At 26.6% G+C, this 17,704-nt stretch overlaps 1 protein-coding gene across 1 annotated transcript in view; it reads right to left on the bottom strand.

Moving 5' to 3' along the window:
• LOC142319679 (long-chain fatty acid transport protein 4-like) overlaps positions 1-17,704 on the bottom strand; it is a 259,966-nt gene that overhangs the window by 79,982 nt on the left and 162,280 nt on the right. Inside the window, exon 2 of the mRNA XM_075357227.1 lies at positions 1,075-1,355. Within this exon, the coding sequence (XP_075213342.1) occupies positions 1,075-1,355 (281 nt within the window). The remainder of the gene's footprint in view (positions 1-1,074; positions 1,356-17,704) is intronic.

The raw sequence follows: 17,704 nt of genomic DNA, 5'->3' as shown, positions 1-17,704 counted from the left end.
AAACATCTGTTTATTTTTTATTAAAGTCAAACATATTTGGGTATATGTTTTCTGGACAGAAATGTTACAGGTCAAAATGACCTTATAAACTTTGTTAATATTCATGTTTTTTTAGTTACAAAATACAACTGATTGGTGTATGTTATAGTTTACTACAACTTAACTATGTATGTATGTATGTATGTATGTACAGATAATTAAACAGAATTTTTCTAAAGCAAAGTACAAGATTCATTTACTAAATTATAGTTCATATTTATAGTAAGTAAATGGGCTACTATAACCTAGAAAAGAGATTAGTAATTACTCAGCAGGTTTTTTAAAATGCCAGCTTAATCTTTTATCCCTGAAATAAGTTATTAACGCAATGACTTTTACCGGTCAGGTGCAACAGAGCACCCCTAATAACAATTTACTGAGCTTTGGGCCCCTATGTGAATGAAGCATATATTTGTACGTCGTACATACATACAAAACAGCCTATACTTACTAATATAAAATCACAATTATTTTCAAAATAAATTATAAAACTAATTTTACATTTTCTGTCAATAATTTTGTTCAGTGAAAAATTAAGTAATGAAAAATATTATCTACCGACCACACATTGGAGTTTATATTACAATAAACTAATGCGTTAATATTTTTTTAATTTTAGTTTTAGTCAGACCGATTAATAATTATCAATTACATCAAATATAAATGTTCAGAACTGCACTTTCTATCGACTTAATCAATTTCCCGCTTCCCTCGTTCATTAAAGTACAGTTACAACTATTGAAAAATATTAAAAAGTTTTTACAATACTTTCACCGGTAATTAAATTTCATTTTCAAACGAACAGTAACAATTGAAACCAAGAAAATGTAATTATTATGTAAAGAAAATATTAGTGGTTTACCGGTAAATACGATTTACAAAATAGTAATGAAATTTCTAACAATTAATAACAGTATTGTTTATTTATTTTAAGGTTATGTTTATGTTTGCGGATGACAACAAAAAATCTACGCTTACCGTTTCACATTAACTTGAGGCATAACAATAATACAGTGTATAAACATTTTTACTTACGTCAAATCTCGTGGTACTGTTCGGAAAAATACATAAAGCCATCTGTAACCGCCTCCAGCTGCAAGATAAGCCACTAAGGCTACTAATATTAGCTGAATGACAAACATCCAACCCATAAAATACCATACAAGACCAACGAAGGCACCTACTGCCGATAAACAAAGTAGAGTTCGTGCAATCACACTAAGCAGACGTCTTAAAAATGAGACTGACTTTCCGTTTTCGTCTGCTAACGAATTCTTTCCTCCACCACCAACGTTACCGCTTTCTACATCGCCATTCTGAAACAAAACAAATTATATTACTCTATCTACCGGTTTGGATAAGAACTACATGCAACTTGCGCTACGCATCTTTTCTGAATACAATACTTGGTTGATTGTGTGTTGTTATACTACTTAAGAATTTCACGAACAGTCGGATAAAATGGGTAATTAAGAAAGACGTTTTAATTATTTTTATTAATTTAAATAGTTCAACCTAATTTTTTCATAATAAAAATTTTAATCAATTCATTACTTAACACTAACACACGCTGTGAGTAGGAAATTGCCGCCTTATTTATTAAATACATTAAATTACCTGTTCAAACAAAAAACAGATTTTTCTACTTTTTTAACAAGTAAGTTTTATATCTTTTCAAGAGCCAAATACAGCTGACATATTATTGTAAAGTTAGAATATTTATTCGTTAACAGAATATTCGTTAACATATTTTACGTATTAAAAATATAAGAATTATTTCTTATAATTACAGATATAGATTAACCTACGCTCGCTAACCTAGACTAATTAATAATGTTTTGATTATTTAAATTATAAATAATTGCAATAATTATTGAATTTATTATTTAAATACTCAAAACATTACTGTGTTTAATTAGTTAAAGTTAGCGAGCGTAGGTTAAGTTTGTTTAAATTATATATATAAAGTAAATAAATATAAATGGTTATAAAAATGTAATATAATGGTTATATCGGCTGATATTAACAATAACCCAAAAGTTTGTAATTTATTGACGGGTTAGTAATATAGTAATAGTATTTACATACTAAATACGGGTTTAGTATTTAGTATACTAAACCCGTATTAGTGTATGTAAACACTTGTACTTGCACTTGTACTCGCTTTTAATCTTGGGTTCAGCTTTAGGAAGTGCCTATGATTTTTCCCCATATTATTTCATCCATCCTGTTTACCGTTCTTAATATTAAGACAAAAAAAGATTCCGTGGTTATTGATGGTATGTATTCCTGTTACTATTATAAAAGATGTCATAGATGTCATTGTTATCGCCCTTAAAAATCTAATTTATGAATCTTTCAGCAACAGAATATTCCTAGCTGCTTAGAGACTTCTGTTGTTATTTCCATCCTCAAGAAAAGTTTGGCACTTAATTTTCAAAATTACAGGTCGATTTCATTAATGTCAGTATTTTTAAAAACTGACTTTTAACCTTTCCTAAAATGCATACCATAACAAACTTTAAACAAGGTTTTTTGGAAAAAATTGTCTACTGACAGTTATTTTTCTATTTTTGGAAAATATTTTTAAATTTTGTAGATAACAAAAAGATTCCATTTACAACTTTTTGCAATCTCAGTAAAGCAATCGATTTAGTTCCAAATTATTTCTTGTTGAAAAAAATTAGTAGCTATGGTATCAGAGGAGCTGCTTACAATTAGTTAGTCATAACTTACCAAACAAGCAAGTAGTGGAAATTTCATCTTTTGGTAAGAATACACATGTAAAATTTAGGACCTCATTTAAAGATGTAGAACCCAGAGTGCCTCAGAAGTGTTCTAGGTCTGTTGTTTTCTTTTATTATTGACTTGCTTCAACATCTTGAATCATTCATATTAATCCTTTCCCAGACAACACAACTCTACCTATATATAAAGATTATTCAAAAGGAACTTAAAATTATTCACCGGTTGGATTATAACCATCTAACTTTAAATATGTATAAAACCGTTGCACTCTGCTTCTTGGCTAGATGTAACATTGCTGATCACTTAAATAGCATTCCCGTTAATGATAACAATAATATTTCCGTTGCCCTCAAATCAAATTTCCAGGTGTTTTATCAAACGGCAAGTTTTTGTGAGATGATCAAATTGATTTTGTTGGTAAAAAACAAATCAACACCTTTCCTCAAGTTTTGTTCAACCTTATAACCCAACCCTTTATTATTAAGCCCCTTAATAAAACAGTAAGCTTGTCGTCATCAATTATTTATTAAGCTTACATATATTCTTGCATATGTATAATACATATGTTCTTGCATAAAGTCGTCTCTTGGGTCTTCCTTAAAAAGTCAGAATGAATTTTTAAGATATAAAAATGAGCTGTCAGATCATTATATGGGCCCATAAGTGTGAATCTTGTAGACCTATATTTAGAAAATTAAATATGTTATCTAGTCGTCCTTAAAAGAAAAACTTCTGTAATTAAAAAAATATAAAAACAATTAGTTTTGTATGGAGATTTTCAATGGATGAGTGAGGATAGAGGTAGCCAAAAAGGGAGCTAGATTATATTGAGCTGTCTCAAGAAGGAATAGAGTTAGACCCAGAAAGAGATAATGAGAAGGGAAGCAGAGGGCAATGGAAAAGAAAGGATGATGGAGGCTGACTAGACAGACAGGAATCCTGCTTGAAGTGAAGTAGAGTAAGTAAAATACTTTTATGTTAACCTTGTATTTATGTATATGAATGTGCAATCTTTGCTAAAAAGAATGGTCACTTATTCTTAATCAATATCAACTTTTCCCTAACCAGACAACAAACTGTTTTCCAACTCAACCCAATAATTCAGCTTATGAGAAATGGCCTTATTATGCTTCTGTTGCCATTTTTATTAAATTGCTGAACCATTTGAGAAATCTTTCCACCAATTTATTTAAAAGACAATTAAAAAATTTTTGTTGAAGGAAAGAATATTATACTACTCTGTTAAAGAATTTTAAAATAATAATAATTAAAAAAATAAAAATACTATTTATTTTCATCCCATTCAACAGACATAAATATGTGCCAAATAATTTTCAGTAGCTGCTTCTGAACTATGAATTATTTTGTATTATTTTTTTTATATACAATATATTTTTAACAATAATTTGTTTTTATTTCTAAAATGTATCTTATATTGACAGATCTGTATTATGCATTTTTTATCTTCTGATCAGAATAAAGATTTATTTATTTACCACTATACTCAATACATTACTATTAACAGTATTAGTGTAAAGGTCAATAATGCACATTTCATTATATCACCACCATCAGTTTGTAGTAATCAGTATGCTCAATTCTCATGAGCTTATCCAGGGTTGATGATAGGATAAGGCCATTTTTCATCAATCATTTCACTACCATAAACAAATAATGCTGAAATTAAAAACTGACTGTTGGAATAAAAAGATAAACAAAATAGAACTTTTTTAATCACTCACTACATCACCCGCTGGGTTTTGTATGATAATAACCAACATCCAGCAGTAACCGGGTGCTATTTGATACTGCATGATGTTGGTTCACAGGATCATAGCCATGTTATTATTACAAGCAAAATATTTAAAGCATTGGTGTTCAATAATTCTGTCATGAATAGTCAGCCTAAGACTTAAACTGCTAAGACAAACTGCTAAACTGATACTGGTCTGATAGCTGTACAAAGTACTATCTTCAGTTAAGAAAAATGTTTGAACTGTCGGTACAGATGTTAATATTAATTATTAATGGTTAACTGTTACTGCACTTTTTGCCACATTCATTGTAATTATTTCAGCATTAACTTTAATCAGAGAAAGGTTTATAATGATACTGATTCTCGGGTTATGAGGTTGTGATCCTCAATTAAGTAGCATGATGAATTAAACATGAGTTACTAAAAATAAGCTTGTGCAGTACATTTTCATTTTTCTTTAATGATAGCATTAAATGATATTTTGTAATGGAAATCTCTTGTAACATTTTTTCTTTCTCGATTAATAAGATGAAGAAATGCAGTTACTTTGCAATACAAAGAATAATTATTCCTAAATTGAGTTTGTTTAACGATAAGCCATCAGTTGTAAAAGATTTAAACTTAATATTAAATTAAATATGTTTATAGTGATTTTTTTAAAAGCATTATATGATTCTCACAGCCAAAAAGTAATAAAATTGCCAAATATATTTAAAAAAATTAATAGTCATTATCATAGACAAAAATTTTAAAACCAAATAAAATTATTGAAATAAATAGGATCTGGTGAAAAGTAGTATGAAGACATGATTAACTCAGATCAGAGGTAGCTTATGGAAGTGGTTGTTAACAATACCAACATCGGATGTTTTAATAATGTAAATATTTACTTAGAGTAAACATAATATTTTTCATATGGAATTAGAAACTGTTTAAAACATTTTTAATTATTCCCATAAATAATTGTAAACGAAAATACTGCATTTTTTATTAATGGGATACTACCTAACTTGTGTTTGTTTATTTATTTAAGTCATCATTTAGTTAAGTCATTTTGGTTTATATTCATATTTGAAATATCAAATAATTGATAAAATATTTATAATGAATAACAACATTAAAGACAATAAATAATAAAATAGTCAACTTCTGATATTTTTAATAACTTATATAAATTAAAAAATTACCAAAATTCTTGAATTATTGGAATAACAGATAAATGGTTGTAACAGTTTGTTCATTAATATACTCCTACGCAAAATAAAGACGTAGAAAAACTACAGAAAAGATGCACTGACCTGTACTACATCAGCTTATCCACTTATACTACCTACATAATGTTCTACTTTGGTAAACTGAATGCAAGTTCAAGGAAAGATATCATATTAACACAGATACAGCATTTGCCGTCCATACTGACAGTCCAAATCATATAATTACCAACATTAACTACTTTTTTACTGTACATTAAAAAAAAAAAAAATACTATAAAAATTTTTTTTTGTTTAACTTCCGGGACCACCATTAATTAGGTATTGCTTCAGAGGATGAGATGAGTGATATTGTAGTATGTGTGAAAATGCTATGCCTGACCGGGATTCGAACTCGGGACCTCCAGATGAAAAGCCGAGATGCTACCACTTGCACTACAGAGGTCGGCAGACCACCAATTTAAGATATTGGAATGTTATGAAATACATTAAGACACAACAATGATGAACTAGATTAACTAATAAAATTCAAATTCAACATACTTTTTAACAATATTCTAAATATGTATCTGCTAATTTCAGTTACAGTAAGAGCAACTGAAGGTAATATCTTCTCATCCTGACATACAAGAGAACCAGTCATAGTGATAGCCACATGAACATTCAATTCAGTTCAACTTATTTTCACAACTTCACATAAAAGTTAAAAATATTTAAGCGTACAATAGTAAAGTATAAATTCCAAGTTCAAAAGTTACAATGTAATTACAATAGAAAAGTACAAATTTGATGTGAAACGTTATAATACAAAATACTACAAATGTTAAATAGTAAATACAAATGTAATATACATTTATTTAGCATATACGCATATGCTAAATAAATATAAAACAAACAAAATAAAATTTTTTATTCAATAAATGGAAAAGCGGTTAGATATCTCATTAAAAAATTAAATATTTGCGTTGAGATACCATCATAAGGAACAGACATTGTGTTGGTGCTTAGGCTTAATGATTTGAACTAAATTACACAAATTTTATTATAACATATTATCAATTTAATACAATTTAAGTCATCATTATAAGACCTTAGTTAAAATATTTTTAAAATGAACCTATTCTAAATTACTCTAACAAAAGAAACTATTTTAAATTAATCAAAAGAAACTCAATCCTTTCTAATGAGAACAACCAGTCTTTAAAAGCTTTCTTCAATTTGATTACCGTTGAAGATGATGTAACATGGATAGGCAATCGATTAAAATTTTGGGTGCACAACACATACAGAAATGCCTGAGTGCTTCATTTTTTGCTTGAATTTCGCTTGAAAGCGACACAGTTTTGTAACCATAATCTACTAGAATTTACATTTAAATTACCCCAAATGCCCATTCCTGATATAAAAGGTACTCGGTACTTTATGCACATATAAATGCCGAAAAGGAAGAATATTAAATTGTAAAAAGAAAGGGAATACATTTTAAGATCTTTTAACACCAACTATTAGCTGCACTATTTTTTTTTTAACTATGATGATTGATTTGACATTGGAGTAATAAATCGCTCCCCATCAACAAATCCTATACTGATGTTTTGAATGAACAACTGGAAATTATAAAGTTCTTAACATATAAAGTAGATAAATACTTTTCAAATAATAAAAATTCCTTAAAACTGAAATAATGTAATCGTTCAGATTGTTTATTTGTAACTTCCAAATTTTTATTGATGTGCATACCTAAGTACGTACAATACACGCTGTACTGAGCTTTGATTTTTACACATTGAACTCTTTCGATTAAGTAACTTCTAAATCATTCCAAAATTATTCCTTTAAAACCTGCTTCCGACAAATAAGAGAGTAAAATATTATGGTCTATAGCATCAGATGCTTTAGTGATGTTTACGAATATACCACCTACAGAATTTTTCTCATTTAGACCTTTATATATACCAGATAGAAATTTTAATAATGTATCATCTGTTGATTTGCCTTTAATAAAACGAGACCGATTTAGTGAATAAGATTTTATAAGCTGAATAAACTTAAAAATCTTTTTTCACTCTTTTCTCAACTATCTTTGCAAGATTATCGGTCTATAATTATTATTTAAATCTAAAGAATTCTCCTTTTTGAACGAAGAAACGACTACAGCAGATTTTAAAACCTTTTATCATCAAATGTTTTTTAACTATCTTGTACAATTTATTTCCATAATGTTACCTGCTATACAAGTTATCCGTCATCCAAGATTTTACATATTTTATTTTTTAACAAACTGATTAATTTTTGGTGCCTTTTCTAATGATCTCTTAAGAATATTAACAAATTACTCTAAAGCAATATCTACCTTATCTAGACTATAAATACAATTCAGATAAAATATATTTAAATTCATTTTACCAACTCATAATCAATTATCTTCAGTACATTCCTAGTATCATCTGATCTAAAGGAAATGAATGTCATATTTTTACACATTCTAGTAATTGTATCATGATCGCTACTACTGAGGAAATAACACATGATCTGTAACTAAAGCTATTTCTTTTGTCTAAAATACATGTGATTCAAACAGCTTGAACTATTTCCAAATACTCAGGATGGAGTATTTATGAATTTGTTCAATCCAAAGTTAGCCATAACAGTTCGATATTCTAATGCCTTTAAGGAGCCACAAAGCTAGCTCCTCTAAGATTTTCTGAAAATGTCCACATAATTTGAAAGTGAAGAGTAAAAATAATTTTTCTTAATATTTGAAATAATGTATTACCTTTCATTATGCTGTTAAATAAATAAACTAAACTATACAATTCAATACAAATGAATCACTTTTTTCAGATTTGTATTATTGTTATGAAAAAATAGCTGAAGAAAATGATCCTTTAAAGGAGAAAATGACTTATAGATAATGAAAATATTTTTAAGGTTTTAGACAGTTTTATTCATCATCTGATAAAAGCATATATAAAGATAGATTTGCTGTTTGTAATGCAGATTAGAAGGTATACTGTTTTAATTTTACTATTATTGTCATTCATAACTGTAAAATAATAGATGTGAAATTTTGTACAGATTACAATTACTTTCTTGCTTGGTACTCCTCATAAATGAGGGCTGTAAAATTTTCATCCCTGAATTAAAAAATTCCCTTTAAATAACAGAATGTATATTTCAATTACTTTCAGTATAATTTTCTTTTTTACTTAAATATACAAAATAGAGTTTAAAAAAGTGAATTTGTTCTTTTACTGGCTATTAAGAGTTTACTACATGTTCATATTTACACTTAAATAAATGATTAATATTCTTTTTTTAAACTTCTGAAACTTTATTTCAATTTGAATGATACATTATTTAATAAGGTTTGCCATGTATTTTGCCTTTTTGCATGTTTTTTATGTTTTTTTTATACTCAAAATATTTTTTATATATTTTATTTTATTTTTTACATAATATAAATCATCCAATTCCTATATTTTAAAAATTATGAATTATAATTTATATCAAAGTTATATCAAAATCTTTGTAAAAGAAGGTTAGTTGCATTCTAATTAATAAAGCACTTATATCCAATTATTCATTTTTTATTTACTTTTCTATTTCTTAATGATTTGGCTGTATAACTGTATTTAAAAAAATGTTCATTCATTAAATAACCTAAAAAAAATTTTAAAAATGTAACTAATTTTACTTAATAATCAGAACAGAAAAAAATGTTTTTTTCTGTTTATTTTAATCTTAAAAATCAGTTTACCACAAAACAATTTTTCTTGTGTAAAGTTTCCTTATTTAAAAAATTCAATATAAACATAATTTTTTTATTTTTAATTCAGAATCTTATTTCTTAAAAACATTTGTTAAATTGAGGGTTATATGTAATATATGAAACTCATTATACACTTATATAAAAAAGAAATATTCTGAAAAAATAATTACCAGATAAACTAATAAATTTTGTTTAATTTACTAATTAATTACAAGCTATACTAACTTTTTACTTCCTTGTACGAAGTAAAGTTAGTATTGTGATCGCGAAAGATTTCGCTTTTCAGATTTCAATGGAAATATACATTTTAACCATCTCTGAGACCATTTTGACTAGTTTCGGCATGACGTCTGTACGTACATATGTTCGTATCTTGCATAGTTCAAAAACGATTAGCCGTAGAATTTTGATATTTTGAATTTAGGACTGTTGTAACATCTAGTTGTGCACCTCCACTTTTTTTACAATCGACTGAACCAAAAATGCCTAAAAAAACTCAAATTCCAAAAACGTTTGAAGTTTGGACTGTTTCCTAACTGCAGTAACATGCATAATCATCAGTAACATCATAAGTGGTACTACTTATTTTCATTGGCTCCAAAGTTATAGACAAATAAAATTTTAATTAATGAAATTTTTGGATTTATAAGGGGAAGGCATATCGGTTTGAATCAGACTTCATCTTTTTTTCCCCTTTTTTTTAATTTATTTTTTTAACATTTCTTTTTTTTAATTTAAATATATAAGAATTATAAACCCATTATATACCCATATTGTATACCCATTATTGTATTAAATGTATGTATTGAATTATATACCCATTATTGTAAAAAAATTACAATAAGTAATTATTCCATAATAACAAACAAAAAAAATGAAAAAATCAGAAGTTATTAGTGAAATAAAATCTTACATACTTTAAAAATGTGTATTTGTAATTTAATAGGCATTATTACACTTGTACATTTGTAATTGAAAATTAAAATTTATCATATTATTTTTGGAAAGAAAGGTTTATTATATTGTATATTAATTGTATATGTTATTATTGTATTGTATAATGAAATATTTATATAAAAACTCACCTGTGCCTTATAATCAACCCCATGGTGTTCTATTTGGGGATGGGGGAGTTATGTTACAGTAAAATCCTGACTCATTACATTCCATAAGCCACGTGGCTTATGGAATGTAATGCTTAATATTTAGAAATCTACCGTATGATTGAATGCATTGCAGTTGCATTCTGTAGTAAGTGTACAGAATAATTATTCTGTTCTGAATGGACTCTCATCGAGTAAAATTCTATTGCAGCACTTGTTTGATGCACTTCATCGTCCTATTTAATTCATCATTAACATATACCCAAAATTATGTTAAAAGTTAATTATTTACAGTTAATTCATACCAGCTGTAATAATGTTAATTGTATAAATAAAGTTCATTTGATTTATTAATAATTATTAACCTCTGATTGTAAAAAAATTTTTAAGATAAATTAGAATTCAATAAGTTATTAATGAAATAAAATTTTATGGACTTTTCATTTTTTTTAAATGTGTATATGTAATTTAATAGTCTTACAGGAAGTCATGGTGTCCACATCAGATTTCTTTTCTTTAGATTAAAGAAACAGAGCTGTGATGTCAGTTTAAAATAGATAAATTAATAATAACATTATAATTATATTAATTTATAATATTCAAAGAAAAAAAAACTTTAAAAAACGAATTATGAAGAAGATACTTTAACTGATATTTCTGGTATATATTTTTAAATAATATTTTATTTCTGTTTCTATTATCAAAATTAACTAACAAAAATATTATTAAAAATCTACTTTTCATAATGGTATGACTAAAGCTGACTGCTGCCTTATGGAAATTGTGGGATAAGCATCATTAAGATTATGTATGGGTAAATATTAATGGATAAGAAAGGTTTACTGAATGATGTGATTTTATACACATTTTGATTTAATTTTACAACTCAATACAATATATAGTAAAATTCTATTTATAAATAAGTATAAGAAGAAAACTGATTTTTGTTTTGAAAATTATGAATGTAATGGTGTATTTTTTCAAACATCTATTTTTGTTCTCAAACTTTCACTATTTTTTCTGTGTTTGTTATGTAAGCAGTTATGTGACATTTGGGGGACACTGATCAGAGGACTTGGCCTTAATTAAAGCAGTGCCTAGCTCAATATTGAATATTTTAATATAATTTAGATTAAATCCCCAGTTTTTGAATGATTCAAATTAAATGTGTTTTTAATTTTATTTTCTTAAGCCAATTGTCATGTTTGAGTTTTACTTGTTCACAAATCTACTTTCATTACTGATTTTTAAATTAACACATTTTGATAAAAATAAGGTTCTGGAAATTTTATTATTTATTATATTAATACATTATTAATGTTTTCCAGTGTTCAGAATTAAGTTGTTAATTTAATCGATGTCTTTTGATAATTTATTTATCCATGACATTAACATTTTCAATGGATTAATTAACAATAATTAGATTTCTTTAAAAGAAAGTGAATCTAAAGGTTAGGTTGTTGAATGTGTCCATCTTGCTTGGTCTTTGTTTCAATTCCTAGCAGATGTCTGATTTCCTAGCAAATTTTTTTCACCTATCTGTTTAGTTAAAAAAACCTGTTTAAATTACGTTTAAGTTAAAAAAGGTATAATTTACAAAATATAAGTTTACGTTTAAATAAATAATAGTTATAAGTTTAGAAAATCTTGTAATTTCATCCTTTACAAGTCATGACTTCCTAGTATAATTAAATTACTCTAACTGGTACGGTTATGTATGTGAAGGCCAATTTATAATTATTGCATTCTATCACAAAAGAAAATTCAGTAAGATATTACATGAATTGATGCAATAATTAGCGGATAGTAGTTATCATCAAATACACTGGTCTGTATCTGGTGCTAGCTGAATAATTAATGTGGGAAAATTAATTTTTCTAATACGGTTTTTTGGTGAAAGAAAAATGTTAAACGGCTAGATATATCATAACGCTAAATATTTCATTAAACATTATGTAGAATATAAATAAATGTTTGAAATTTTCTTGGCAAAAAAGCTTTACGTTTATTAAATAAATCTTGACGAAACTAAACTATTGAAATGAGGTAATGAAAAAACTTAAACAATTCACCAAAAATTAAAAATTTTAGCCAATTATGATCACAAGTTCAAAACAAACAACTAAATTAATACAATGTAAATTACAAACTTCAAAAACATTCCACAACTAACATCTTTTGCATGGAATTATTTCAAGATTCCTTCTGATAGCTTGAACCCCCTTTGGAATATCGTATTAAATAAACTTTACCTTTTAGGTTTTTATAAATGAAAAATATTTTTACTTGCCTACCTGGTTGGAGATAATCTTTAAAATAGTATTTTTCAATTTAGAACTAACAATACTCTACGGTAAGTACGTATGCAATAAGTCAATTTTTATAGAATTATTAGAACTCGTCACAAGCAACTGTATTTATATAATTTTGTGTTAACTAAAAAAAAATTAACAAAAAGTACAAGCAGGATGTCATTCATTTATACTCTAGGACATTCTATTGTGTTATAAAACTACTAATTATTTCCCTTATTAATTGTTTTAATTTTCTTTCAAGTTTTAACAATAATTTTATATAAAAGAAAATTAAATAACAATGTCTGATGTTACCTAACATTTTATTGCAAGTTACGGTATTAAGTTTAGTTGACAATACTAATTATACTTTTAATTTGTTAAAAAACATTAATTAGTTATAAATAAAAATGGAATTTGAAATAAAAAATGTCCAATTGGTTACATAACAGATTGTATCAAAAATACAAAATGTTTCATAATTTTGTGGCAATTAATTTTTTTTTTTTTAAATTAATGATATACTAATTTTTTTTTTCTTTTCTCCTAAACTTCAAACTTCATGTATTATAAAAGTACTGATAACATTTTAGAAATGTAGGTCTAAAGACTGTATTTAATTGTGAAACAGTTTTACTAATCAGTATTCTATGAAAGCCGTTCAAAGGCTTTCAGCCTGACAAAGAAAAAATTAAAAAATTTTTTTTTTTCAATGTAGTTATCTTATAATTTGATACATTTCGACCAAGGACATTCCAATTTTTTAATAGTCTCAGTATAATGCGATTTGTACACTCTGCGAAATAAACAGTTGTCTCAGTTTTGAAATTATCAATCGAAGTAAATTTTCATTCAACGAGCCATTTCTTCAGGTTTGAAAAGAATAAGTAATTGCTGAAAGCCAAATCCAGCATATGCGGAAGCACTTCGAAGTGTAGGTGATGATTTTGCAGTAATAACTAGAGGCATGTGTGCAGGCATACATCATGGAGAAAGAGCACTTACTTTTTGACCAGATGTGGACGTTTAACCTGAACAGCATCTTTCAAATGGCGTGGTAATGAAGTATACTATATTGATGGTCCTGCCTTTTTCCAGGTCTATGAGTACCAAACCAGGAGAATCCAAAAAAATATAGTCGTGACTTTTCCTCCCGATGGATTTGTTTTTGCTTTTTTAGCATGTGGATGCTAAAAAAGCATGCAGGTGGATGATCATACAGAATTATGGATTTTTGTGATGATTTTGTCAGTCGTAGTGGATTTTGGCTGTACAGAGCATTAATCATCTTGAATAAATGTATGACTGTTTAAATTCAGCTACCCACTTTTTTTACCATCAAAAACAAAGGGAAGAATCCTTTAAAGTGGAATCTAATCATCTTTTTATATCTCTTGGTTAAATCTTTTATTACAACTTAAACTTCAATTTTAACCAAATTTCAGAAAATGCCAAAATTTGTTTTTTTTTTTTTAATCGGTCACCACAAACAAGCAACTAAACTGTCACAATACATGTAAAGTATCATAGTTGACAAATATAATAGTCATTTAGTTATACTTGCACTATCTCAGCAACAGATTGAGAACTTTCTTAACGACCTTGGTACATATGTTATAATAAACAATTTTATCTTTTGGAATTAATTGTTAAAAAAAGCTTCATGTACATGCTTGTGTAAACCCGTTCCGTTAGTGTACTCGATTATAATTAATGGAATCGATCTCAGTTAATGGGAAAACTTGAATTACGGTCATTTATTTTGAGTGCATTTGTCTGGAATGCAGCTGTTTGTTTACAGTTACATCAGCTGTTGTGTTCAATGTTAGTATGTTTTCATTGTTGAACAGTATGACAACATGCGATAGATAATACTTCAAAATTGTGATCGATTCACCTTCCAAATAATGAATTTATTATTTTAAAGTTTTTTTACGGGTAATTTTCAGCATCTTCTTTAGTGAAATGTTCAGTAGTACTTGTTGGAGTACGATAGAACAAATATTAAAAGCTCTAGTGAAGGAGTAAATTAATTAACTGGAGTAGGCTGTTGGAAAAATAATTAAGCAATTTTTTTTTAAATTTATTTTAATTTTTAAAAACTTATTTTATTTTACAGTATTTCTCTTTCAAATAAAAACGTATTATATTAGTTGTATTTTATTTGAAATTTTTAGTTGTATTTTTTTTTCAAATATGAACAGGACTATAAAAACCATTACACGTATAAAAAGTTGAATTTGCAAGAAATAAAAAGTCTAGAGACCTCTATTTTAACAAAACTGAAAATAAATTGTGAAAATAAGATATAAACAATTAGTTTCTAAGTATGAGCTAAGGCGCTTTAGAATGTAAGAAGATTTTTTACTTAAGTTTTCCAATTAATTTTTTTGAATTTTTTCATGAATATCAGGATGATGTCTAGTTATATAACATTACAGTTTAATAATCCAGTACTTTTCAGTTATGTCGGCAAAAAAAATTTGAATTATCTCCAAAGTCAATTAATGTGTTTTATAGATTAAAAAATCTTGCATCTAGAGAAAATTTTCAATCATATTACCTATACAAGGATTTCCTATACAAAAAAAAAAAATAATAATAATTATTTAAATCGATCCATTTTGTTATGAATAAAGACACGTATAAAATACGTACGGGTTGAACTGAAAAACCTATGTATTTTATTTAATTAGTTAAAAAAGTTGTTCTAAATTTAACCGATTAAAACTTTTAAATGCTAGAGAGAACATTTATAAAGCGGTGTGAATGAGATTTTACATTTGGAAATAACTCTGACCATTAAACTCAGTCATTCAGTGTGAAATATATTTAGATAAATAACTATTGTTTTTATAATTTTAAATCATCATCGCTATCTGTATATCAACAGTAAAAATATTAAAAAATTATATTTTCTCAAATAATTTTCTTTTGTTTATTACCTATTTGCTCATTAATGCTGATTCATAAAGTCATTATGAATTAAAAAAAAATGTATATAATATTTTATTATTGTTTTTTCATGCAGTATACTGCAGTATTTTATATTCTTGTTATAGACTACAATTAATTTATTTTTTTTTATTTAACAGCCATTATTTTTTATCTGCTGCTGAGTAACTGAGTTTAGTAACTGTTGGTTTACTCATAAGTTAATTTACGTGTGTATATATATATATATATTGCTGTCATTCTTAATTATTTTGATGGTTTTTTCCATTATTTCTGTTTTGTTTTAATCTTTTAACTTCAACGCATTTCCTATCCTTATTATTCAGTAACTTATTTGTTACTTAGCAATAAATGATAATATAACTTATTACACTTATTTTTTTGGATTAAAAAGTCTGAGAAAAATACCTGGGTTATAATTTCCTCTTACAATGCCAGCGTTGTAATCTCAAAATGATAAAATGTAAATAAGAAGCGCAAGTCGTTTGGTTTTCATTTTTCATAAGAAAATTTAAAAAAATCAGATAATTAGATGATAGTAATGGCATAAGTGTATTTAGTAGACAATTGTTAACAATGGAACGAGAATATTTACTACAAGTTGCAGAAATAATGATTAAATATATTCATTTTTGGAGTTTCAAGAAAATTAGATAGATATTAACTAACTGTATGCTGCATTGTAACCGAAAACTATTATAAACAAGTTGAATTTAAAATCTTTTGTATTAGCAAATTCCGTTTGAAATTAAATGTTATTGTTCATAACCAAAAAATAAATTTTTCTGAAGAGTTAAGATATTCTTCACAGTATTGAGAACATCAAGAATTGTAAATAACACAAGCGCCCTTATGTACATACTATAATGTAAACATTCTGTATAGTCTGACTTTCTTAGAACTTCCACTATTTTAGCTTTTTTTGAGATTTGTTCCATTGTGTTGAAGAATTATTATGAGAAGTTAAAAAAATTATTGTGGTTTTTGTTTCTGCCTTTTTTTAAATAAAAAAAAAGCAAATAAAACAGACATTTTCTTGTAATATACAATTATTTCAAACTTCCAGATTAAATGTTTGAACAAAGATTAATTAATTAGCATCTGGTATTTGGTTACGAGAACAAGGGAGGAGTAAATCATATAAAAAAATTCTTACATAATACTTGAATGTCTCCAGATATATTTTTAATTGCTAGTCCAATCTGTGTAATTGATGAATTCATTTCCTCATAAAACTAGGGTACCAGCAACAGCAGGAAATAATTGGTATTTCTAAAAACATGCATTCACCATCTCCGTCTTTTTTTATACTCTTGACCTTTGTTCAAACAATCAAATGTTTCTGTCTATCTCCTTTATGTATATATTCTTTCTTCTATCTATTATTTTTCCTGACTACAACTGCGTCTTAATTCAGCTTTTTCTATTATTTTATTATGTTACATTATCTTTATGATTTTCTTTAAAAACAATTTTCCATGGTTTTTTTAAGTATAATTTTTATTCATTGTTTCATTCCAACTGAAGTTCTATGCTTTTCTGTACATTTCAAAATAATCTGTTTAAGTTTTTCTGAAAAGAAATACGGATGGAACAATTTAGTCTATTCAGTGTACGGAAATAATTTTCCATCAAATCTTTTGGAGCTTTTATTTGGCTTTTTAGATGGTGTCCATTTGTGGGAGTAAGGAAACCACTGTATATTTTGTCTGTGCTGTATTTGTACATCTAATATATTCTTTTAATGTTTAATTTTATTTTATAATGTTTTACAGTTAGGTGTATTCGGTAGTGGATTTTTTGTACTTTGTGACAAATTTAGTGTT

This window comes from Lycorma delicatula, chromosome 2, assembly GCF_047948215.1.
Source record: "Lycorma delicatula isolate Av1 chromosome 2, ASM4794821v1, whole genome shotgun sequence".
In the NCBI taxonomy this organism is placed as follows: domain Eukaryota; kingdom Metazoa; phylum Arthropoda; class Insecta; order Hemiptera; family Fulgoridae; genus Lycorma; species Lycorma delicatula.
The sequence above is the reverse complement of the archived record's forward strand: the minus strand, read 5'-3'. Positions and strand labels throughout refer to the sequence as shown.